At 39.6% G+C, this 27,418-nt stretch overlaps 1 protein-coding gene across 2 annotated transcripts; it reads right to left on the reverse strand.

Annotated features, from left to right (window-relative positions):
* Positions 1-60: 60 nt before the first annotated feature.
* Positions 61-25,324, reverse strand: RASSF6 (Ras association domain family member 6). Of its 2 annotated transcripts, none has more exons than XM_065736784.1 (11): positions 25,251-25,324; positions 14,272-14,361; positions 8,760-8,838; positions 7,510-7,661; positions 5,484-5,575; positions 4,880-5,064; positions 4,358-4,459; positions 3,279-3,330; positions 2,128-2,246; positions 1,943-2,040; positions 61-1,142 (listed from the first exon to the last, which is right to left on the reverse strand). In XM_065736784.1, the coding sequence occupies exons 2-11, from the start codon at positions 14,340-14,342 to the stop codon at positions 1,067-1,069; spliced, it is 1,026 nt and encodes a 341-aa protein (XP_065592856.1). In that variant the 5' UTR covers positions 14,343-14,361; positions 25,251-25,324; the 3' UTR covers positions 61-1,066. The 2 variants fall into 2 exon arrangements, with proteins under 2 accessions (XP_065592856.1, XP_065592855.1); XM_065736783.1 differs by lacking the exon at positions 25,251-25,324 and adding an exon at positions 18,743-18,862.
* Positions 25,325-27,418: the final 2,094 nt, after the last annotated feature.

Genomic DNA, 27,418 nt, shown 5'->3' on the forward strand with positions numbered 1-27,418 from the left:
ATCTGCAGAAACCAAACATGCTGGGACAAAACACAGTCATCACATTAAAAGGAAGCTGCTACAGCAGGGCACTTAATTCTGCACAAATTGAATTTTACTTACATCTCTACAATTTGAGACTAACTATTCAACATGACTGAACCACACTGGATCTGACAGAGGAATGCTGTACACTATGCAACTGTCAGACTGTCCAAAAACTGCTACTGCAGAAGGATGCCAAGCCCATCCTACAAGAGCTGTAATGTTGAACCTCTCACTAAACACTTCTCCTTTCCTTCTCCAAATAGAAAACACAGGAAGTAACATGGAATCATTTGTCTTGATGAAAAAAAAAGACACAGGGTGCCTTCTAGCACCAAGTCAAGCAGATGCCACAAAACTTAGTGAGAATTCTTTGCAGCATACAATACACATCAGGGATACATTTGCTCATACATTTAAAAACAGAGTAGCTATGAAGACAGAGGACTTCCAATTATATTTTGCAAACTTTAACTCAAACATGAGTTAGGTACCTATCAATTGGAAACTACTGGGCTTTCAGGTCTCTCTTGTGTAGGTGTTTTTGTAAGCTACGTGTAATGCCTAATTGCAATCTTAGATACATAAATACATTTTGCCTCTTAACTCTATGGAAAAGCATCCTCCTAATATAATTTATCATTTTTCTAATAGAAGAAAAGCCATATACTTTCTTATTTTTGGCAAGATTAGCACATTGGTTATTGCAACATTTTGCATATATACTAAACTCCTGGTAATGGTTTGGAAATTAGTAGATTTTAAAGCCCTGTACTTCTCATCACAGAGCTTTTCCCAATCTGAAGTTTCAAGTTAAATTCCGAATTTGTCTTTTGGATGACTTAGTCCATCTTCTTAGGTGGTTCCCAACTTGTATTCCACAGCCATAGTGGAGCACGTGCAGTTTCAGGTGCATAACTGTCAAAAGAAACACTCTGCACACCCTTGTGCTCTAAGTGCTCCTCAGTAATGGTGCATTCAATAAAGCCCAGACTTTCCTTTGCCAAAGGCAGTGGGTAGTAGTTGCAATATGCCATTCACATCAAACAGTAGTCTCTGTTTTTTTTAAAGTTCGATTTTGAAGGTGCTGGCATATCACACGCTTCTCTTTAAGGTATCTGAGAGAGAGAAAGAGAGGGAAAGAAGGAGAGAGAGAGAGAGAGAAAAAGAATGTGTTTACACAAAATCCTTTAAAAAACATTTTAAACCTGAATTTTAGCATGCTATATGAATGGGTTAAAAATGTTGCAATGAAAGTCATTCTGACAGAAAGTAGCAATAGCTTATATTTATTTTTTTTCTTTTCTTTCCCTGGCTGTTTTTATTTAAAGTGACTCGATGGACATTAGATAGCAGATTGACAGCTAGTTTTGATTCACATGGGTTTTGACCTCATAGTTTTAGAGCCACTGGTGCATTTCTAATCCGTTGCTGTTGTGAATACTGAGCTACCATCAGAACCACTCATGCCATTTTTCAGAAATTAAGTTTTAGAGGATGTTAGAAGTTCTACACCTATCTAAATTGAATGCAGTGACACTTAAATAGTTCCACAATATTTAATGCATTTACACATTCCAGGGAAATAACACAGCAGCAAGTAGAAATTGAAGTGCCAGTCTAAGGCTCAGAAGACATCCAAAGTACAAAAGAAGTGACCTTGGGGCTCCTGATTTTCTGGAAAACTCTAACCTTGTATAAGTAGTCTGGAATTTACTCTGGAATCTTCTGCAGCAACTGCTCATTTAGAGATGCAGGTTACAGAAACAATTGCGATTCTCACAAAGTTTAGTGCAAGCAGTAACAGCAGTGTTCTAACCACACAATCATACATAAATGCATTAATCTATTGAGCCAAACTATAACTGCAAACATTCTCCTAGACTGAAAGCAATCCCCCAATTTCCGTTCTATTTACTTTGCAATTGTCTGTTGAATCTCCTGTTCTTCTTCTTTGTTTATTCTGTGCAGAATTGATTCCAAAAAGGGAAGATGAAATTGGATATATTGAGCAACCTATCAAGGAGATGATGAGAAATTGCCGTTAGTGACTATGTTAACTGGGAAAAATACTGTGAACTGTTAGAATGATGATATACATACATCACTGCTGACCTCTTCCACATCCCTGTCCATGAGAAAAAACTTGGCAACCTTCTCTGATGGCCCCTGCAGGAGTCTGTGCAGTAAGGGAATGTCTCCACTCCTCAGCTGCTTCTTTTCTGGGATTTAAAAGCAATGTGCCGATATACAGAATATACAGCAGTGCTTCCAAGTACTTGATGTAATTGAAGTCTCGTTTGTTAGCAAGATTTTTATCTTCACCTGATGTGCAATTATTATGGATATAACAAGTCTCTAATGCATATTCACAGGAAGATGTAGCACCTACATTTATACTACCATACCATTATCTTTCAAAATACAACACAAAGGAGTTGCAGTTTAGGTAATCAAGTATGCGTTTAAGAGATTGGTTCTGGGCTAGACAGTTTGGCTGTAATTCACTGAAACAAAATTAACTTTTTAATTTCCAAACATCCTTTCAAATTCACATTTTGATATTTAAGGTACATTACCCTCCATTTTCCCATTCTCTCATATATATATATATATATATTTTTTTTTTTTTTTTTGTTAAAAATAATACTTATGTTTTCGAGAACAAATGGAGTTGTAACATTGTGAGAGTGAGCATTTTCTACAGAAACGGAATACTTTCAACTAGACATCTGGGGTATTCAAGACTATGTCTCAAAATTCTGAAGTCCACATGAAATGTGTTCAAGTTAGTCTGTTTTTTCACAAGGTTAGCATTTCAGAGCAAACCTGGGTATTCTCTACCGCTCTTTAAAACCCTTATAACCCCTTTTCCAAATAAAAATTCTCCAGTACAAGCGTTCCATAACACTGCCAGATAGAACTGGCATCCCAATAATGCTATGTGGTCATCTGGAACAGAAGTTACAGAAGAAGAGCATCTCAAGCAGATGTTAATTAAAGGAAAACCTGAGGCTTGTATAATAGAAGCAGCCATACTCACAGCACTCAAAGCACCCAGAATACAATTATTCAGGTTTTTGTCTCCATCAGAGAAGTGCACGTATATAAGGGGTCCCAGAAAAGCCAAAATGCTGCACTGTGAGCAAGGACAGATGCCTGTGATGAATCCTGTCACTCCAGGGTGAGCAGTACCCCCACATACACAAAAGATGAACAGACATTAAGTGACCCTGTGGCGATATCTGACTTACCTCCAGACACATGGATAATATAAAGTGCAAATTCATGGGGACTGTTTTCTATCTGTAAATACAAAACCAAAACACTATTCAGACTGACAGATATGTTTCCTGAGCATTTCAGCAGCAGATATGCTACATGCTTCTCAACTCAATGCTAAAGCAAAATCTGCTAACTAGGACTTTTTTTATGGCCAAGTTAGAAGACACTGTGTTTGGATTAGATCTAAAGCTGTGCTGCCATTAACTTTGTCCCTCTGCCCCACTGCCTTATGATTATCAATGGTACCACACTGCCTAAAGAAGCAACACACACCCCATCTCAGGCAAAAACTGATCTTTCCAGAGTTTTCTTTCAGTATCCATCACTATTTCATAAAATTTTCTTTTCAGACAATAATCAGATTTTCTAAGAATATTATCATTAAGGCAATAACCTGTGATCTCTCCCAATCCACTTACCTGAACCACCAGGCTCAGAAAAAAGGAGTCCTTTTCAAAAATGATTTTTCAACATATTCTGAACAACTGTATAGTAGTCAACTTCTTTTAGTTTTTAGAAATTCCAAGAGGAAAAAGAATAAACAAAGCCAAACTCAATAGATATGCCGAGTGCTGTTTTTAACTGGCTTTCCGGAGCTGTGTGCTTGCATCCAATACAATGTGCATACCAGACACTCACGTTAAACGACAGCTCCTTTTTGCTTTCAGAAAAATACAATTACTAGAGCTTGTCGCTAGGGGGAAGCACAGCCATTAAACATGCTTTATCTGCGCTGGATAACTCCGAAGATACGATTTCCCCTGTAGTGCATGAAGGCATAAAGAAGCCATGCCGTTCACTAGTTCTTCCTTCTCTGTAAATTATATATCTCTTCTAGACATATCTGGTCACGAAGCATTTGCAAAATAAAAGCAACACATTTCTTACCTATGGCTCACTTGTGTGTTTTTGTTGGGTTTTTTTTTTACTCTATTTCATGTATTATGATTCCAGTTATTTCCTGCTTTTCACACAGGACTGGAGGGACACTGATTAAGTTAACATTTCTAAAATGTACTTGCACTGGCTTCTGTAAGGATGCAGTTACCTTGAACTTTCGGAGCAATTGTTCTATTACTTCTCTTGTTCTCATGTGGCTGTTAATTCTTATTTTGGTTTCCGATCCAGAAGCTGGAATAAAAACCGATGTCTAAGAAACAAAACAAAAATCAACAAAAGGACGTGAATATGAGGATTCCTGCACTCAACAGTTGGGACTTAAAAGAATGTAAACCAGTGCAGCTCTGGGACAAAGTGAACTGTCAAGTACGTTGTCACTGTTGCTATAAAGCAAAAGGCACATGGTGTCTTCAGAAGGGAATGCATTCCCCCAGAAAGGAAGGACTACTGTCCTTCCTGATTACACAGTGCAGTTGCTGTGTGCACTTGCTTCCCTGGAGCCTGAGCCCAAAGCCCAAGGACATGGCCCATGGCCATACTGGGGGGACCAAGTGGGGAATGTGCTCCTTGGATAAGGTGATGCAAGGTAGGTCCAGAAACTGGTGAGAGGTTTTATTCTGTTCCAGTACCCAAACCCCAGGTAAAGAAAAATAACCATCTACATCCATACCTCGTAGTTGTAGAAGTGGCCATTAATAGAAAATCTGTGAGTTTCAACTTCTGTTCTTGCAATCATGGGGAACTTGGTCCTCTTCCTTACAGCTGCAGCACTGCTGACTGCCCTGGGCAGAGTAGCACAGTCATGTTCCTGCTCGCTCTTGGACTTCAGAGTGCTGCTTTCGTAACACAAATAACCTGGACACAATAAAACTGCATCAGCATACTGTACAGCTGCATCTTGCTCCTTGCCAATACCAACATAGGGAGAAGATTCATGGTGGATGGATTTATTTTATTTTACATTTCTGGGAGGGAACTGAGCACAGGCACACAATGAAGAGCAACAGGCTGCTTGCAGCAAACACAGGCAAGAGTTAGTACTTTTTCTACTTCTTGGGAATGATTTTTTGGTGAAATTGCAGCCCATTAACACATACAATTTGAAAAGTTATCTGTACAGCCATACTTCCACTAGCCAGTCATAAGCCCCTATTTCAACAACATGTAACAGATGGCAAACAGACTAAAAAAAATATATCTAAGATCTAATATGCAAAATTATTTCTGCAATCACAGAAAAAAAGATCTTAGTGAACACAAGAGCAGACACTAACTTTTCTCAGAGTTCAGCTTCTCTTCAGAACATTTCAATGTTTCCCCACTAATATGATGCAGATCATCAAATTCTCCCCATCGCGTCATTCCCCTGAAACAACAAACATTCATAGTTGATTATTCCTCATTAACTTAGTGAATTTAATTTAACCTGCAGCCAGGCTCCAGGTAATACATTCCTAACCCTGTTTAAAACTTTACAGAACACGATTACAGCCTTCAGTGGGGCATACAAAGCAATAATTTTAGTTCATGTCATAATCAAATTGCTGTTCATAAAAAAAATAAAAATGGTGTGACTAGGGATCCCAAACACAACAAAATCCTAGTGAGAGCCTATTGAAAGTTGGACATGACATCCCTTCAGTGATTTGCAGTAATTCTTTGCATATTTCAATAACAGTGCTGTAGATTGACCACAGGTAGGATGACATGCAGAAATACAAGAAAAAAAAATACTTTGACATTTAAACAGTCATGGGACATGTGATTTCTGGGATATGAGAGCTTTCCAAATCATTTCTGTAGGACAGCAGGAATTTCAAGCCATCTCTTGAGAAGAATGCCTGTTTTAAAGACCAACCTTTTATCTACCATTATTTCCATAATGCATTGAATAAAACCTCTAGCAAAAAGTCTTTGGCCAGTTAGTGCTCTGACCAAGAAATAGCCAACTTGTAGAGAACAATATAAAATGTTAAAATATATAAAATTTATAAAATATAAAAAAAATAAAGTATTTCCTAAAACTAGTCAAAACAACATTCAACTAATTCCAATGAGCATGCCAAACAACTATCCCAGTTTTGTTCCGTGCATTTAGAAAGTTCAGTTAAGATCAAACAATCAAGCTGTTCTGCATACCTTAAAGCATGTCAGGGCAGTTTCACATTTCTGTGATCGTGAATTAATATTTACTTTAAGACTCACATCTGCTACCAGTCATATGCTCTTGAAAGAATAAAAGGCAAAGAGAAATTTAACTGCTCAACTGGACTGTATCACACAGGACAAATGTGCCCAGTATAAAAGTAAACAAAGAGAACCAGATTTGCCTCAAACTCAGGTTCATTGCTGATTACTCCTTCTGAGGTTTCCTTTTAATTTCAAGAGCAAGAGACAAGGAAGAAGACTGTTTTACTGAAGCTAAACAGCTGCAATGATGACAGAATTAAACCCACAATTCAAACACATTCTACATGCAACCTATGACAACAGATAATTAAGAAAAGGAGCTCTTAAGTACAGAATTTACCAGGGAATTGTTCAGGGTAAACATTGGCTCTATATCACACATTACTCAGCTTTTGCTTGTCGTAAGTAATTCCAAATTCACCAACCAAGACTTCGGAAACAGTATTAAAAACAACAACAACAAAAAGGAAAATGTTCTTAGTGTTTAGAATATTATTTACTTAAAGATCTGGGAAATCTAGCAGGATTCAGATAATCATAGAACACTCATAGGCAGCTGCCTGAAGGATCAACTCATCTGTTTATATCTTTAATGTATTTTAGCATCAGATTTTGTATGGACTAAATATTCATTTCTGGCTTTAACTTTACCCTGAAAGGCAATGGTGTCATACCTGAAGCATCTGAAAAAGTAACCTAGGACTGACAACAATTTAGTACTAACCTTCCAGCTTTCTGCTTCATGCCATAGAATATGTACCAATAGGAGGTTTCTTCAGCTGCTCCATATGTTAGTGGATGTAGAGATTCTTATTTTTAAAAACATTTCTATGTACATGAATTCCCCAGTACTTGCATCAGAACTATCAGCATGGACAAGAGCAGCTTCCTCCTTCACATTCTTGATAACTCTCAAGCAGAAAGCCAGAGCAAGATGTATCTTACAGCCCAACTGAGGATGGTGAAGGCCAGATCAGTTACACCTGGTGAAGAGCATCGCTGCACAGTCGATCACTGCAGCCTTTGGGAAATCTGGGATGTGCCATAGTCACTCACGAGCTGCCTTGAAACATCAGCCAGCCTCCCTTCTAACAGAATATAATATATTACCTTTTACTGGGGAACAAGCCCACATTCTCTGTTGACTTCAAGGTTACAAAAGAGGGTATCTGCTTCTCATCCTGAATTTTTAAGTGGATAGGATGTCGAACTCCCCAAAATATTGATAAGATTCCTTCAATAAATGGTTGACTTCCTTCTTGCTGGAAAAAAATAAAAATAAAAAGAGACAATAAAGGAGCACTGCATGGTAGTAGAATTGGAAAAATTCCCCTCAATTAAACAGGAATACACTGAAATCACTGATCCTGGCACAGCCCTGGAAAAGGTCACACAGAGAGGTTGTGAAATATCTGTCCTTAGATATTTCCAAAACTTGGCTCACTAAAGCCAGAGTTGACCTGACCTTGTGCCAGCATTGCTCTGAACAAGAGGCTGGATTTGATAACTCTTCCAGAAGCTATTTCCAGCTGATATTTCTATAATCACAGGCAATTAGAAATCGATTCCCATTTGTTCTGCTTGGGTGAGTAGTTCTTTTGTAACCAGGGCTCTAGGAAGGCAGAAAAGGGGAAGAACAATTGCTGCCAAAGGAGGAAGACAATGTTAATTAAGTCATCTTCACTGATGTCATCAATAACACTGTTGCATTGCCTTACCATTCTTAATGACATCAAATTTTGTCACTAGGTCTGTGAGTAGAATGAGCTGTGATAGACAGCTGAAGACTTCCAATTTTCATACCATATTTGCCTAGAATTGTTCTAAGAGACTTTCTAATTGAGGTAAAACAGAAACACATTTTGCAGTGCTGAAGGACATTCAGACTGCTAAACCAGGGATTCTGGTATTAGAGGCATAACATCAGTCCTTCAATTACACAAGCTCCTCTGGTCTCCACAGAAGGGATGTTCCTGGGCCTACAGTTGCATTCTCTGTACTGAAGGTTCACATTTGAGGAGAGACTGATAATCTTTAAACCAACTAAGCCCAGCCATTACTGTTCCAGTTGAAGGGGTAGGAGAGGAGCTGCATGTTGCAGAAAGCTTTGCAAGGAATCACACTCAAAAAAAGCTCAAATTCCCACTTGTCTGAACACTCCTGTTTTACTTCTCACATACTCAACTGCAGCATTTGCTGGGGTGTTTTGATTATAGTGATATATTTCATCTAACATTACAAGGTGCTGTGTGCATCCTACATTCTTCAGTCTAACTCTGCTAAACATCAGCACCCCATTAATACTTTTCCAACTATCACATTATACTTCTTTGTATCATTTTTTTTGCACAAATCCTTACCTGATTATATGACAGTTGCAGATTTTCTTGATCAGAATAGTAAGAATTATAGATCTTCAGGAGAGAACTGAGCTGCTCTCTAGGATAAAAGATCACAATAAAATGAATTGTTTTTAAACATCTCTACTACTGTAAAATCCCGGGCTTACGTGGCAGAGCAATGCTTCTTATCTCTGTTACCCACTGAACATCTGAATAGGTTTGTTAATAATTAATACATCTTCCAGGAGTAAAATTCTGTCTAGGCACAGGGTTGACTGTGAGTTACTTCTTTAAAGACCTGATACACAGAGGAAATGAATTAGTTGGTGCTAAGTGATGTTAACAATGCTGCCCTAGAATAACAGGTACTTTGAACTTCAGCTAGAATAGCAGGAAGCAAACAAGAATAACACTCCCATACAAAATGTTGCAGAAGATTTTAGTTAGGTTACAATTTGTTTTCTCCACATGGTAGTTTTCAACGTGTTTTTGTTTTCACATCCATCCGTCTTCAAAATGACTACAGTGTGCCTAGACAAAATAATTCAGTTTTTTTTTCTACTTGCAACATTACAGTTTTAAGTCTTTACTCAGAGGAGAAAGGATGGAAATGAACAGAACATCCATCTACAAGCAAGAGTTATAACCAAGCCCATCATCTCAGATTTCAAACAGAAAACCACACTACAATTAAAAAAAGCATAGCATAACCTTCTACTGTGACAATGCTGCACAGAGCAAATCCGAAGCAGTCTGTGGGTGCACACACTGTGCTTCTGCAACATCCCAGCTAGGTTACACATCTAACAGCTGTAGTGCTGCAGGAACCTATAGCTCTGACACTGCTGCCCACATGTGCCTTGCAGATGGGGAAGAAACAATAAATACTGTGATGCACAAACATGAAATGGGAGGAGATTGCAAAAATGGCTTCTGGTTACTGTTCTGTACCATCAGACAGTGCCATGCTGTATCACACAAGAAGGTACCAGGGGAGCATCCTCCTCAGAGACAGTCTGCTTGAATTACATCTGAAGGCTGAGTTTGGTGAACATGCTTCTGCTTTTTAGTACTGCTTTTGAAGAAGAGCACACTACATTGACAGATGCCAAAGGAGAGCAAAGGAAGTGGTAAGAGCTATGAGCCATGAAGAAAAAAAAGTTGCAGCTCAAGACAGAAAAGGTTGAACAGAAAACCAAACGAGTATTTTCAGTATCAAGAAACATTCTTCCCACACCAGTTAAACAACAAAGGTTATTTAAACGACAGTTCAAGAAGGTAGTTTCCACCAGCATGGATAAAAACTGCACAGAGAAGCATGAGTTCTGCCTCACTGATGTTGTTTAAGAATTAAATGAGATGACTAACAGTCAAGATTGTCTCAAGGTCTGACATGCAGTGGTGAGTGAAAGCACAAAGTTTACTTTCAAATAGCTTCTATTTTTCATATCATCTAGTATAAAATATTGTAACAAATACTAAAATAGGCTTTCATTTGCTATCTCACAAGCAAAATTACACAGATACTTAAGGAAGTCATTCCAGACCAGAATACTATCAGAAGTGCTATTAGAACTTCTACACCAATTTCAAGTCAGAAAACTGACTTGTAGCCACGTCACTGAATCAAATCACATGTAGCAACCACATACAGTAGAAATTTAAGTTTTACGTTCTGCAACAGTCACAAAGTTCACCAAGGAAATTCTAGGTATAACAGCATTCTGATCTAGAATATATGCAAAGTATTAAACACTTCCATGAGACATACATTTAGAGAGGGAATTAACAACATAATTTTAGGAAATGAGAAACTGGATGAAACATTTTGGGAGAATTTTTATGTTTGTTTTCCTGAATCCTGGCTTTATCAAGCCCATTGGGCTCCAAAACAACGCTTTCAACATCCACCTTAAGTCACTTAGATCTTAAATGCTAGAAATGCAGGTGGTAAAAGCCCTTTTTCCTCCCCACTGAGTTGGAATAACTTGTTCCTGGTTCTGAGACTTCTAAGCTATTGAGCTATATTCAGGTCATTCCACCAAAAGTGGAAGTAATAACAAACTTAGGCATGAATCAGGTACAAGAAAAGCACTCACCACACTGGCTAAAGGTAAGCAAGAGTAAGCATGTCTTGGCCTCACAGACAGGCAGAATCCAGATGCAACGTAAGATTAAGGTGCAAGCAAGAGATCCCTATTTTTGATTGCCATATGTTGTAGTAGACCTGCTGATCTTGCTTGTAAGACACTGAATTCCTAAGTCTTCACTTCACAGCCTAATATCTCAAGCACTCATTTCACTGACAGCTGTTACTTTGGTGGTCTTTTTGTAGGTGGAAAGCTGTGGAGGTCAGTTGCCTGAGATCAGATTAAGAATACTCGAAGACTTGTGTATTCCTGTGAGGCCTGTCTCTTAGGCCATGTTGGTTGCAAAGGCAATAGAAGTCACAGGCTAAAAGCAAAGTGATTTAGCAAGGGTTATAAAATCATAGAATTTTATTCTGTAAGGAACCTTTCCAACTCATATTTGGTCCCCTGCAGTGAACAGAGACATCTACGGCTACATAAGATTGTTTAGAGCCCTGTCCAGGCTGACACCGAAAGTCTCCAGGTATGAGGTATCTACCACCTCTCTGGGTAACTGGTTCCAGTGCCTCACAATCCTGATCATTAAAAACTTATTCCTTACAGTTGTCTAAATCTCCCTTCTCAGATGGAAATCACTTCCCCTTGCCTGTCACAGCGACCCTGTTAAAGAGTCCATCCCTCCCTTCCTTCTTATCAACACACTTTAGATAATGAAAGGCTGCTCTCAGGTCTCCCTAGAGCCTTCCCTTCTCCAGGCTGAACCAACCTCTCTCAGCCTGTCCTTGCAGGAGAGGTGTTTTATCCCTTGGATCATTTTTTTGCTCCTCCTCTGGATCTAGTCCAACAGGTCTATCTCTCCCCTATACTGAGGACTCCAAATATAGACACAGTACTCCAGTTGAAGCCTTTCAGAGTAGAGAGGCAGGATCACTTCCCTTGACCCATTTGGCGTGCATCTTTTGATGCAGCCCCAGACACATATGGGTTTTGGGGCTGTGAGGGCACAACTGTGGCTCATGTCCAGCTTACCAGACATCTCTATCCCCAAGTCCTTTTTGATCTTATATCCCAGAACCTGTACTAGACAGGGTTGCCATGACCCAGAAGTCTGTGAAATGGACTCTGTTCAACCTGCAGCAGAGCATGCTCTGAAGATCTTTATATAGTTTCTAGCCTTTTCCAGAATGATCTTAGCATTAATTTCCACAGAAGTTTACACAAATAAATCTTTCAGGTTTCAGTCTTATATTAGTGGTGATGAACCATCAAGCTATTAGAAAAACTCTAACAGAGGGTTTAAACAGTAGCTCACATGGACTTTGCTCTGGTGTAGTGGAGAGACATAGGAAAGTTTTTACTTTCTTATGTAGAGTAACACATGCACCAGCCTACAAGCACCAGATTGAGTCAGTGTAGCACATCTTGGCTGAGAGGGCTTTAAGACTGCCCTAACAAAGAGGCAGATGGCCATATCCTCAGAGTTACGCTGTGAGAAAATTCAGCAGCTCCATGGTGTTGCCACACTGTTCCTTACAGTGTGCCTTTGTGACAACAGTCAAACACAGCAATTAATGAAAACCAGCACTAAGTATCTGGAAGAACTACATAGTGGCAAACCAGGAAGAGGTTAACATATAGTGCAGCTTCACTAGTTTGTTCAGTAATGAAGGCAGGATACAAGGGAGTAGTTAGGTCAAGAGCCCTCGTGGTAAACCACAAAAAGCATACCACATGTTCACTAATCCTGTAAGGTTTACTTGTGTCCTCCTCTCACCTGAGACCCATGCATTTATCTGTGGATTTTTATAGCTGTTATGCTTAAAGATGTGATGATTTTTTCAGCAAGGTAAATGTAATCTGCATAATACAAATCCCAAGCATCAGACTTACCACATCAGCAAGATTTGCGTGGTATGACTAGAAGAAGAGCTGCATAACAGCCAATTCAAGGTGCAGGAGGACTACAGCCTGCAAATAGCACTGGAAGCAAGTCTGAGTGCACACGGAATCTACTAGTGAATCCTGAAACACTCCTTCCTCACAGCCCAAGGCAAGGAAACTTGAACAGTAGTTATAACCATGACTGACACAGAAGGAGGGTGACCTGGTTCATCTAGAACATTTAACAGAATCACAGAATCCTAGGGTTTGGAAGGGCTCTTCGGAGATCATCTAGTTCAACCCCTTGCTACAGCAGGATCCTTAGTGTAGGTTGCACAGAAAAATGTCCAGGCAGGTTTTGAATACCTCCAAAGAAGGAAACTCCACAGCCTATGAGTAGCCTCTTCCAGTGCTCTGTCACCTTCACAGAAGTTCTTCCTCATATCTGTATAGAGCTTCCTGGGTACCAGTTTGTGGCCACTGCCTGTCATCCTGTCACTGGCCATTAGCGAAAAAAAGCCTGGCCTCATCCATTTGACACTCACCCATTAGAAATTTATGAGCATTCACAAGATCTCCTCTCAGTCTCTCTCTTCTCCAGGCTGAATAGCCCCATTACCAATTTCCAATGCTTTTGTATACCAAATACATGAAAATTAACACATTTATAATTACCTCCGACATGAAACCACTATATATTAAAATAGTAGCAGCATGAAGGGATATTCATGAAAAAAAGGGAGAGATGTATTTACTGCTTGCATGCTTTGGGCAGAGTTCTAATGACCTTCCTTAAAAAAGGAGAATCAACAGCTATTTATAACCCATATAGGAGTATTAGGGTTCATATGTTAGCACTAGAGCAGCACCAAGAATTCTACCATGGACTCCATCCCTGGGAACATGTAGTTAGCTTCTTCCATTACAGGAATGTAAGGAGGGTTGGAAATGATGTGAGAAAACTGCCATCTATTCCAGTGCTTATGCTCTTGACAACATGGGGAAAAGCCATCCCTTGTGAAGGTGATGGAACCATGCACTGGAAGGGCTCGGAGTTTAGTGCAACATTAGGAAAGTTACTAACAGATTCAACTGCAGAAAAACATCTCACATAAAACAGTTCATGTGCAGTTCCAAACCTTTTCTAAGTAAGTTAGAGAACTACTACTCACAACAGAACAGAGCTGACAGCCTGACAGACCTTGCTCAGCAAAGGAACCTCACCATCTGTGGCTAGAAACCAAACCACACGCTTCAAACACATGGAACTCATATTAAACACTGGGGTCTAAACTCCATTTCAACAGTTTTCCAGGACAGAAAGATCTTCTTCCCTAATTTTAAATTTAATTTCAGTAGACTGTGAAGGTGCTGTTCTAATGAGCAAAATCCATGACCAAAATTGAAATCCAAATAAAGGATCACTTTGTTCTAACAATGCTCTGTAGAAAGCAAGCTGTAGGAACAGCTGCTGCTACAGGATCCTGTTAGTGAATAAACAGATAGCAATGAGTAAAGCAAATGTACTGCATTTTTAAATTTTGTTTTGAAAAATTTACCTGGTTATAAATTTCTCCTCATTGATGGCAACAGAAGGCAGATGCTGTGCTTTCATAGTCACTTTCTTCATTTATTTGGAAGAGACGAAACTAAACAAAAAGAAAAAAATATTTTCACCAATTCCACTAAAAGGCTGAATGGTAAGCACAACAACAAAGCCATAGTTTTGCAAAGCAAAACCCAGTCAGACACTGAAGTTAAAGGCTAAATAAACCACACTTCAGCTACTTAATATGTAGCCTTAATACCCAAATAATTTTCAGTCCTAGAAGAAAAAAGCCATAGGTCATTCCCACCAGGTATATCACAGTAGTTTAAATCCTACATACAACATACACCATTACATTTTCCAGTAGTTTTGGGAATACTCCAGAACTCCATGACTACTATTCAGTACTTAGTAGACTGAAACCCATTTACTGCTAAGGATTCATTTGTTAATTATGGATAGAGCATTGCCCAGGGTCACAAAAAAAAAAAAAGTGACTCAGCAAACCACCCTTAACACAGTTTGTGAGACCAGATGAGAAAAAGTGTTGATCACAGGCAGAATGCTGCAGCACACAAGACAACCAGCTGAAGTATTAAACTGTGAGCAAGACTATAATTAAAGTGATGTAGCAATACAATTTACAGATCTCCACGTACTGATTTCAGCACATTGTGCAGGCAAAAAGCCGGACTCATGAGACTCCAACAGTGCATTCTTTAGTAATATAATGGTGGAGTCTTGGCTGCTTTCTTTCACCCTCAGGTATTAGAATAAAAGGTAAACTGAGGAAAGTAACCAAAAAGAAAAGAAAAGAAAAATCAAGACTGACAACTGGTACTACACTGAAAAAAAAAATCTGAATCTCAGCCCAAAAAGTAGCAAATGGGAAAAAGATTCATAATGCAAGCAGTACAATCTCCAAGGACTGCATTAGTTTCTACTTTAATTTCTCTCTAACTGAAGCACGGTGACAGAGGGATCTGCCTAGTAGCATTTGATGTTCATTAGCACATATGCCTGGAGAATGTCCTGAGTCTGATGTCAGACCTCACAGAACCAGTCCTGTAAAGGATGTCTGAAAATCACTTTGTCTATGGTAAAGGCTAATAGTGTTCAGGAAATCAAGTTAGAAATGAAAGTAAAGCTTGTAGAAACCACATCTAGTTAGGAAAAAGTGATTCCACACTAGCAAGGTTCTCTTTTAAAGTTGGACATCAAGGTCGTCATAGTCTAAGATGCATCACTTGTGAAAAACATGGGCAAATTAGAAGTTCTCACATTATCTTCCACCCACAGAACATATAGGAGAGAGGGTTGACATAAGTTATTACACAATCTCTAAAAATCAAATGAGGTCACTACTAAGATGAACTTTACATGAGCAGCATGAGGAAAGATTCTATAAATCCACTGTGTCTTGGCAGATATCCAGGCAAAGGTGTAATCTATCCACTTACTGAAACAGCCCAGGGACTCCTGTACTGGGATGAGTTTATTTAAAAGGAAGAGATTGCTGCACTCCAGTCTGATGCTGCTGTTTCTTGGCCTCTCAGGTGAATTCAGTAACCATTAGCCACACCTTGAAATCTGCTTTTAAGCAGATTACTAATATCTCTAACACAGCTGCCCACTCTAACCTAATTTCAAAACAGTTTCAAAAGATGCAGAGGTGCTCATATATATTGGCACCTGAATACCTGAGCATACACTAAAGCATCTTTCCATAGGACATGAAAAAACTTGCCTGGAATAGTGGGGAGCTCAGGCACCATTAGCCAGAGCAGCCACTCCAGTGAGCTCTGGCACTGCTTCTTGCTCACTGCTGAAGACTTTCCAACATAATGACTGTGAAATGACTCATATGAATGAAAAAGGTGACCTCTACAGACTGACACGAGTGATTTTTTATTATTATTTTTTTTAAACACAAAAAGGAGATTACTCCTGAACCACCTGTTCTGCTAGGTTCTTACTGAAGTATTTGCCTTACAAATCCTGAGCATACCTTAAATCTGCTGGTTGACCTTAAAGCACTAACAATGAAACCAACTGAAGTTCATTCAGTGATGGAAATAACCTACATCTCCCCTTTCCCTGTCTCACAGCTCAATAAGCTGTTACCTGCAGCTGGCACAGAAGCACAGCTGATGCTTATTGCCTCCCCCAGTCATTTTCATCTAAGCAGCTCTGCTCACTAGGCTCACACCATACATTTATATCTGCACATCCCAGAGCAACATGAGGGATGGGGTAGCCCACACCCATAGGCTCCTCAACAGCTGAGCAAACTCATGAGCTGCCATCCAATTTGAAAATTACATACTCCTGTCATAGAGCAGGAGATCCCTTGGGGATCTGCACGTGTCTGCAAGCTACATTTCTTTAATTTGTTCTTTATGTGTACCAGTAGCATCATTTAAGCGAGTAAATATCATTAAAGTATGATCCAAGTGTGTTAATTTTCCACCTTTCTCAACGATGCATAGCTATGGCCACCAATCCAACGGTATCTCCTGACTCACTTCCTGTCAGACAGATTTTCTCCTTAGATTAACTTGGGCTAGAACCCCGGAACTCCCTCAGGGAAGCAAGACCTTGAAAGCTGGACCTTGGAAGGACCAATATCATGGCCTGAGACCTAATAAAGAAGAAACTTAATGCTTGGGAGAAGGCTGCCCAAAGCCTAATATACGTTTGTTAGGGAAAAAAAAAAAAAAAAGAAAGGGGAAAAAAATAATAGTAAATAAGAAACGGAGCAGATGCAAACTGAAAACCTCCAGAGGAAGATGGCAACTATCAGAGAAGTCCACAAAAACAGGGAAAAAAACAACTATGCAATCGCTGAGCTGTGAGAGGACCAAAAGGCTCACAAGGATACATGACAAATCTGACAAGCAAATAGAATTTTCCTTTTTTTATAAGATTTATGCCTTAAAGAAAAAAAAAATCAAAGCACTTGGGGAGACAAAAGAACTCATTTAATTTCATTAAGTACCACTACTATTAAGTTTTTGGCTTCAGGGAAGCAGCACAAGGACAGGGAAGGAGGAGCGACAAATCAAAGTAAGAGCAAAAGTCCGCATAGATTTTAACACCAGGATAAAAGGATGCAGCTGCAAACACAGGTCACCTGACCCACAAGCTCAGCTAAGCAGCAAAGCAGCATTTTAGTTCATATTTAATAGCCTATGAAAGAGGCCATGTGCAACAGCCTGGATGTGTTTCTTGACACAATCATAGATTAAGATGGGGACTGCAGAGCAAGCATTGTGCTATGCAGAGCTCCTAGCACTGTTAAAAAGAACTTAAAATGTGAAAAGCCCTAAGGATTTATATGCATTTTAAACCTGTGCTTTCCAAAGCTATTCCAATAATACAGGAAATCAGGATTGTGTGAGCATTCTCATTTTCTCATATAAAACCCCAAACAAGGCCCAGCTATCTATTTAATCACAAAATCATATCTACTTGGCTATCAGCAAAACACACATAACATTTTATACAGCACAATGAGTTTTACTCTATAAGAATGATAGCAATACAAATAATTTTACTTTTCTAAACTCAGCAGTGCCTGTATTTAGACCATTCTTGAATAATATCTATTTCTAAAAAAGTTTAGGATCTGTTCATATACATAGGAAATCCAGTATCAGCAGAATATTGCTGATCAATCTTTATCTCACAGTCATATGCTTTAGTTCTGTGAGTCTTTTACACATATATAAATATATAATCACATGTCCTTGCCGCCAAAGCAAATGTCTAATCACAAGAAATTACTTATTTCAAAAACTTCCATTTTTTTCCACTGAAAAATAAGGCCCTTTAGTTTAAGTCTTCCAGTTACTCTTACATTTCATTTTAAAATTCACTATTACAGTAAAGCACACTGCACTACTCAAATACCCAAAGCGTTGCAATCCCTCTGCTCATGCAGCTCCAGACCAGCTTTACTTATCGAAACCAAAAGCAAGTTGCTGTTTATCAGTGAACATGGCCCCCCAACACCCAGAGGCTCCCTCCCTTTGCACAAACAGTAAATGCACAGCAGATCTTCACCAAGCGGACTTCAAACATGACGCACCCATTGCCATGAAGTTCCTTTCTATTTCAGGTCACTCCAGAAAGCCTCCGCTCCCCACACAGAGTAGCCAAGGTCACCACACAGTCTTTATGACCTTACTGGTGACTGAACGACACGCAGCATGGGGTCTGCCTCCTTTATCACAAGGGACTCACACAAGCCACCTTGAAATTTAGGAACTTTTTTAAAGAATTTCCAACTGACCAAACGTTTCTTCTTCCCTCTGGCACCATAATTACCTGAAAATAATCTGACTCAAGTTCTGGATGACTGCAAACGACCTTGCTTTCCCCTGACACTGCAGGTAATGCAGCTAGCAGAACAGCTCCAGCCTTTACGTTTCACTTACCTGTGCGCATTAGCAGAACAAAAGCAAAGGAGTACTACGTACCTTGGAAGAAGCATGACAGCATGGCACTAGCTGACAGCTACCTCTGCTTCTCTACGGAACTCACAGGGCTCCTAATTACTGTTTTGCTCACCAAACTGGGAGTGCTGGAAAGCCAGGACACTCCCCACACCTCGGTGCATGTTGGGAGCATTCACCTTCCCACTTTCCTTCCTCCCGCAGCTGAGGGAGCACTCACTGAGTCACGGCTGCACCTACGGGAGGCTCCAGTTAACGCTTTAATCACTAACCCCATAACGAGAGGCAACCTGCTGGTGCTCGCTAATTATTTGCTGACAGAGTACACCCTGAAACATCCTGTGCTGAAGCACTGCTAAGGCTTTAAACTCTTCTCATGTTTGTTTTCTACTCCACTGGATAACGTGGTTGTTCCTTCTCTGGATATACAGAAGTCTCTTGTGTTTAGTGCAATAAAGAATGCATACAACCAGGTGATGTCTAAGTATAAATATATGGATTTATAACATTACGACAAAAACTGTGACAACACATCTTGATCATTTCATCACAAACAGCTCTAAACTCAATTTCTTGCTTACCCACTCAGTATCTTATGAATATTATTCACTGGGCAAGAGAAAGCACCATTACTTAACTTAATTGCTAAGCGGCTAATCACATAAACAGATGCTTAAGCTGTAAAAAAAAATCACACTAACAAACCTTCCAAGCTCCTGTTGTTTATCCATCCAGTTTTAGCAATTTATTCACAGGATCAAGCTCAAGACCAAACATTGTTGGGCCAAAGAGAGAAGAGTATGAAAAATACTGGACCTGAATTTACCTTCATGCTAGTCTTACTGACCATGATTAATATCAAGTTGACTCTGGTTTATATCACCTCATGTCAGGGACTAGAAGACCTGTTAATATTTCCTTTCCAGCCCTGTCATTATCCTCTGATGTGCTCTTCTCGAGCTAGAGAGATATACATGCAACAAAATGTATCCGATATTTGGGATTACAACCCACGCTGTGGAGCCTCTAGTCCTACACCTGAAAAATACATACACAGATCTTATAGGTTGGTATAATATTGAGAAGTCTCTCAAAGCACAAGAAGAAGTAAACATGAAGGATTTTTGCTCAATTCACCACAGCATAGAAGCTCCACACTGTGGTGAACTTGGAGCTTCACATCAAGCTCCACCACTCCTGCAATGGTTTAACACAAATCCATACAACTTCAACTTGTTTAAAAAGATTTTTCCTGTTGCACCTTCAGATACCTGAGGACTCTCCTGACAGCCTTGGATTAGAGTAGAGAGAAAGCACAGCCTACTTTCAAATTCCTAAACCAAGATAAAATAAAATCCATCCATATCTAACAGCTGGGCCACCCTGCTGGAGGCTGACACCATGAAGCCATTTGGTACCAGGAGGTATCCAACTATTCTAAAATAAAATGTGACATTTATCCTTCAGTGTTCATGCTAACAACCAACATTTAATGTGTTTGGCTGCTGCTGTTGTTGGGAGTGTGTGGTGGGGTCGTTGTTTTTTTTTTTTTTTTTTTTATTCAGGTAAGCTGTTAACAGATACTTCTTGTGAGTGTAAAGGCAAGGCTTTGAAAACCCTACATATTTACTAATTAGATTCTTTCAATCTTCTCAAATTAAGATACCAAAGCAGTAAAAAAAATATATATTGTAATGAAAGACTATAGTCCTCACTTCCAGTTAAACCACATGGATTGATTTTTATACTTGGGAAACATGGCTTAGGTTGGTGTGTCATTTTCATTCTCACATTTGAACTACTCATACTGCTGACCCCCTTCTGACTTTCTCATCTCAGTAAAGTCATGTGTAATTAACTGATAAGCACTTTGTGGAAGCTGATTGGTGCAGGCTGGGAGTAAAAATTGCATAGGAAAAAAATTATTTAGGACCACAAAGCAATGGTTATTACAGAAATGAATATTTCTATCCATTTCATAGGATAATAAAACCTCACATGCAGAGTGAGTATAGTTCCTCATCTTTCTCAGTATTGGTAGTTCATGTGCCTTGGAAATAAAAAAAAAAGGTCACAACTTGTTTATGAACAGGTTAAATAAAAGTTGCTGGTTTTTTTTTTTTTTTTTTTCTCTGAATAGTCAGGGAATACGATGATCCTTGAGTCCTTAAAGACTACAGTTTGTTTTGTCTCCTTACATGATTAATGCCAATTATTTCAGGTTAATAAATAATTCGAAGTTCCAGTTCAGTTGCTTTATAACTTGGCCTCAAATCATTAACTGACAGGCTGCTAAGAATAGAATAATATCTCAAACAGTAAAAGAAAAGGAAAAGCCCCACACCTCCTGCAAAAATAAATAAATTCCCCTTTTGCAATATAGAGTCACAGTAAAGAGGACTGGCCACAGCATTATCATAGAGGCATGCTGTATTTCAGTGGCAATGTTTTGAGAAACATATGCATACACAAGCTCAAAAGAGATTTTTCTGCTTCACAATGAAAAATAAAGTCCTCAATGTTGTTTGCAAACAGCTGTTCCTGTACAACTTCTGGTCAGCATTTCCAAATGTGGAAATGGCTTCTTGGACCTTCTGAGCCAGAAAGCTGAGCCTCAAATGACAGGATCTGAATTTCACAGTCTAATTCTTTGCTTTACGTTATAGCATTTGCCAGGAGGTACCATTAACAGCAACAGATCAGAAAATTCAGAACAATTGGGTTTATCCTACAAAAGATGACCAATTCTTTAACAAGACTGTCTTCTGTCATTGTACACAAGTGTCAAAAATGATATTTGTGTAAAAGGTTGTTTTGCAGACTTAGTTAATTTCTACTGTAGGCCAAGCTTATCAAGAAACAGACAAGTAGCTCAGATCTCTAAACATACAAAACATACAGCCTCTATGAGGCAGCCTCTTGTGGTCCATAATCTCTCCCATATACCGTTTCATGAGTTTTGAGGCTTCAAGCTCTTAAGAAAACAGAGAAGGAACAGAACCCGCTGTCTGGCACAACTCATGTGCCAATAGCTATGGTATTCCGTACAGCTGAAAGAACTGATGTTTCACAGGCACTAACCTTTGCCTGAGTAGAAACCTGCCTGCAAGCAGCACTGCCTTTAACCTTGTAAGCAAATTGTTAAAGGAGTAGGTCTTACTTAACAGACTGAATCAGCATTAGTCATGCATCATAACTTGGTGTCGATCATGTGTCCCATTAAGTCATGCATTTGATAGTCCAGACCCTCATAAAATCATGCATGTATTTTCATCACTTGGAGCTAAAAAAATTATTAAAGGCAGAACCAGAGAGATGCACCCTGCACAAAAAAGCTGCAACCACACAGGAGTAAATCAGACCTACCACACCCAGCCAGCATTCACAGCTCTTCTAGGTCCTTACCCCTTGTTTTCAAGGTTTTCAGAACAACAACAAAAAAAATCTCCTAGAATGTTTTCCCCCCCCCCTTAACTCCATAAACAAGTCCTTACATACTCCTTCATTCACAAAAAAAAAACCCACCAACCCTTCCTCACAGCCACCATATAGAATGCTCTTGTGCTGTGGTCACTCCTCTGTAATGGTCATTGAAGGTCATGTGACTATAGCACCCGACTCCCAATACCAACACACTAATGATTTTTCTTTAATTACTTCTTCTTAAAGAAGCTAAGTTCTACTTGTTTTAAAAATACCCCGATCACATGCACATCTCTGGCAAATTTCAGAACAGTACTCAGAAGCAAAATTTTTGTGTATAAAATGTAAGATACATTAAAAAAAAAATCTTCCTACTTCATAGCAATTGAAGCTGAATCATCCCTATGAAGCAAAAACCTCCTAATGTTAAATTGGTTTAATGCTAGGGTTAGATATGGGTGAAAGAGCATTCACGTAAGCATCCTGTCATTGTTTACATATATGTTTATGTGGTTAAAGATTCCTAGGCACCATTCTATTCATATTTGCTAACAGAAAGTACTCTTTTTTTCAGACAACACTATATTGGAGCACCAAACATAAACAACTTTAACAAAGGCTGACAGCCTTGCCACCCAGCATTACTAGAACTTACAAACTGAAAGAAAATGGTAAGGATAACAGAGTGGAAAAACTGCACTTAGAGGATGTTCTACTGAAACTGAGAATATAAATTAATTTTAATAAAAAATCACAAATGTGTGATAAAAGCTATTCATCATCTCCATATTTTACATGACAGTAACTTACTTGATCAAATTTCTTGATGGCACAAATTGATGAAACACCATCACTAGTGAAAGATGATAACCTCATAATAAATACAGCATCCGAATAAATAAATAAATAATAAAATAATAAAATAAATACAGGAGACCGAACCACAAGTCACCTAGAAAGAGATCAGCTACTGTATTATTTTCTCATGGTTAGGTACCCAGATAAGCAGTCTGAAGAGCACACTGACATTTATTCCACTTCATTTATTCAAGCATTTTTCCAGAAGAAAGTCAGATTTTCTGTAAGAGCCATTACAGACCAGAGCTTCTTGTGAACAGATGTGGTGGTGCAGCCTCCCAGGTCACTCTGTGATCTACAGATAAACTACCATTTTTGACCTTGCATGAAATACAGTGAGTTGGGATGACCAGATTCTCTCTGTTTGTGACTGGAATTCCTGCTGCTTGAGCCACAGCTTGATCTATGGGGTACCAAAACAGTACATGCTAGAGAGCATTAGAACAGCACAACTAGGAGAAAATGTTCCAGAACTAGCTCACCAAATTATTATCTTACCTAATAATTGCTTCAACTGCTTGTGTCCAGAGTGGAAAACTTTTTGACTAAGATCAGTTATCGCAAGGTCCTATAAACAATGGTCCTATGTAAAAAGCCCTTTAGGCTCTTGTGGACCATGGTGGGCTGTGATCCTTGATCTCCCACTGATCTGGGACACCTGTCAGGGTAGGATTTTTTTTGAGGTAAACGTTAAGAAAGAAGAGGCCCTTCTGAGATGGGTTCCCAGGTGGATGAGATTGTCTGCTGAGAACCAATGAATGAAAAGGGAGTAATTTAGCAAGGAGGAAAGGTTCTTGTCTGTGTGATGGAGTTTGAAATGCCCTTCATGTAAGTTCCAGGTGTACTTTGCCTATCTTGAACCTTTAAGATGCTGTATTTGATTGTAGTATTTTCCATTAAATCATTGTGTTAAATTGGCTAATGATTAAATGCTACTAAGAATTATACAGTCAAAATTTGTTATTTACCAGCAAAATATTAATCACCCTTTAATTGCCACTAAAGCTAGAGTTGTGTACAATCAATCCTCAGCAACAGATGAAGACAGTTTGTTGTTGCAGCAAAGCGCACTGAGCTTCAGATACCATTATGATTGCTTCAAAATCTTCCTATAAATTTCCACCAAAACTATAACAGATAAAAAGAGCACAACAATAATATTTGATAGAGCAAACTCACAGCTACAAAACACTATTTTTCAACACAGACACCACCGTTAGCTGTGCATTTTCACCAGTGATGGACTGGTGAAAAGAGCCTGCAAGTTGTGCTAGTAAACACCTGTGCCAATGGAGGTGACAGCTGTGCATGGCTATCTGGAATGTGGCTTATTTTTCATGTCACTGTCACCACTGCTGATGCACCACGCACTGCCTCACTGTGCTTAAATCCACTAGTTGGCTTCCCTCAAGGTTCAGCAAGATTTGATGAATGTCAGCGGATGCCATTGTTTCCGCAAAGAGGAATTCAGTGACACACGTTTGCTCCATATCACTTCTACACCAGATACCATCCTGTCAGACTGTCATCTGCTGCCATCTGTCACACAGCAATAAAGTGGACCAGTATTGGCAGGACAGTTCAATCTCTACCGCCTTACCACCAACATCCACCTCTGACATCGAGGGGCAACACCATAAAATAGGAGGCATTAATTTCAGAGCAGCCCTCGTATGCTGCCTTTAGAGTAATGAAAGCACTGAAGTTGAAAAAAAATAGCATGAGAAATAGCACTCATGAGTTGTTATTATGCAATTATGAAGTGAAGAATCAGAAGCTGGGGGCATGGAAGGAATGCATAGCAATCGCAGCCTGCCTCTGTCTGAGCTGCCCACACGCCTTTGCTCAGTGCTGCTGTGCCATGCAGACATTTTTCACATTGTGTCCTGGTGTCCCTGCACAGCAGACACTTCTTCATTGTATGCTGCTAAGCACAACTAACTTGAGTGATACATCAAGCTGCTCGGAAGCTCACAGAGAAATTGTGAAATCTAAGACTTGAAGACTTTCATTTCTTACAACACAACAATTGCTTGGAGAGAGAACTTTTTACCTTTTGCACAGTATTATATATCTAAGTGGACAGTAGGAAATTGTATATAATAAGTTGCCTTTTTGTCCTCTGACAAAAAGACATTCTTCAGCTCTATGTCCTTGCATAATGCTGATTTTCTAATACCAAATAACTCTTTCAAGAGGAGTTCAGCTATCTAGCATGCGTTACAAAGAGTAAATATACTTACATACTTACTGTATCATTTCATATTCTTCTCTCAGTGTTGGACCTTATAAATTGCATTTTTCTTCTCATTCAGCTATCCAAGACTCAAACTCTTCTGAGCAGGGTCCTAGAGCACAGTGAGCACTGTGTGCTATGGGTGGCAGTTATGTGCCACTTCTGTGGCAGAGGCGGTGGCATTTTGGTGGTGTTGCATGGCACAATAGTGTCTCAAACTCTGAAGTGAAAAATCTTCTCTTGATGCCTGGTCATCACATTTATAACTGATGCTAGGTTTCATGGAAATTAGGTGAAGATTTGACCTCCTTGATGAAGATGTCTGAATTTCTTTCTAGTTGATAAGTACACTGGAATAATGAAGCCAGATGAGAACAAAGGCAGGATGTAAAATAGCATTCTGATTTGGATTGTGAACTGCACTCCTGTGTAAAGTAACGAACAAGTTAATAGCTGTTTAGGAGATACTGAAATTCTGGAAAGATTCTTCCCTGTTCAGTTGTTCACAGCGTGTGTCTCTGAGTTTGGAACTTGATCCACCTGAAACTGTCACTCAGCCCCGCTGGCGATGCCTTGCTTCCAGCCAGTACACATGTTCCTGCAAGTGAAGAATCTGAACAAGCTGCCCACTAGAAATGCAAATTCATCCTCTGGGATGGTGTTGTCCCAGCTTCCACTGTGCACTTCTCACTAGGAAACTGTACCACACTTGCAGAAGGCAGTTTCACATCAGGTAATCATGGGCTGCTAGGTGACAGAGAGTGTCTCCAAGCAGTGGAAGTGCAATCAGCTGAAAAATTGGAGAGAAATAGGAGTGTCTTTAGGACCATAAGTTGCTTGGTATGCTCACCCAGGTTTGTGCAGAAAGCACAGGTTTGAACAGGTGCAGGAATTGAAGTAATTTCAGATGTAACATTTTATTCAAAAGGTATTGCAGAAACGGGAGCTGGGCCTGAGCAATAAATGTCCAGCTATTACTGGAGTCATGTAGACGGGGAGCCAAGCTCTGCTCACCCAAAGCACCCTATACCTGCATGATCCCTCCATGCTTCTATAGCAGACAGTTTGGTAGTGCTGCAGGAGCTGGCGCTGATTTTTTCTGCTTTGATTTACAGCAATAAATTTCAGATACCTTTGTGAGAAATTAAGGGATATTTAGTAAAATATCCTGAAATTGAAGACTCTCAGGCCATTGGCCCTTTTAATAAAGTGACCTGAATATTCAACTTGGTATGATTCTCTTGGCATGTGACAGGATCAGTTTGCACTTAAATAAGATCCCAGAGAAGCTGTGGATTCCCCATCCCTGGAGGTGTTCAAGGCCAGGTCACATGGGGCCTTTGAGCAGCCTGAACTGGTGGGTGGCAATCAGCCCACAGCAGGGGGTTGGGACTGGGTGGGTTTTAGGGTCCCTTCTAACTCAAGCCATTCTGTGATTGTTTGAGTCTATGATTCTATAAACAACAGTGTTTTTGAAAATAGATAGGACTCTTCACAGACGGTTACCTGAAATGTCATCAGAGGTGATATTTTTCCCAAAGCTGGATCCTTCTGCTCTGCCCACTCCACACTAACAGGACGGTTTTTTTTTCTGTTTTTTTTTTTTTTCCCGTGTAATGGATTCCATGCTGTAGACACATGCTTAACTCCATGCTGCAAAATAAAAAGTATCTCTCTCAGTGCGCTGAAACTGGTGACCTGAGTAGCCAAGCTGCTCCAAGGAAGCAGCTGAGCAGGGAGTCTGCTACTGCTGGTCAGCCTTGTGCCGCAGGCAATTTCACATGGCGAGCTTGCACTGACCTCTTGCGGCTTCTGCAGCAAAATGTGCACAGATTTACACGAGCCATGGCTCTTGCTCCGCTCCATCTCCTAGAGACTGCTGTACTGGACTCAGCAACTATGATATATTTACTCAGAGAGCTTTATTTTAACTGCTTTTGACCTTCCCATCACAGTAATGCAAGCAAAGACTCAAATGTAACTTAAAAGAATTGAGCTAAGGCACTCAAATCCAGATGTTTCTGGTTCTTTGTATCTTGGAGCTTAAATCTATGGTCATGTTGCACATACCACTGCAACAATAAACTTTAATAAGCTGCTGGGGCCTCTGCACTACAGTATAATAATCATTTGGATCATTTGCTGTGAAAGTGTTCTCAGAAGAGAAACCTTTTCTGACTGAA

The sequence above is a fragment of the Cyrtonyx montezumae genome, unplaced genomic scaffold (assembly GCF_038088225.1).
Source record: "Cyrtonyx montezumae isolate F1298 unplaced genomic scaffold, pur_monq_1.0 scaffold_2, whole genome shotgun sequence".
Taxonomy (NCBI): Eukaryota; Metazoa; Chordata; class Aves; order Galliformes; family Odontophoridae; genus Cyrtonyx; species Cyrtonyx montezumae.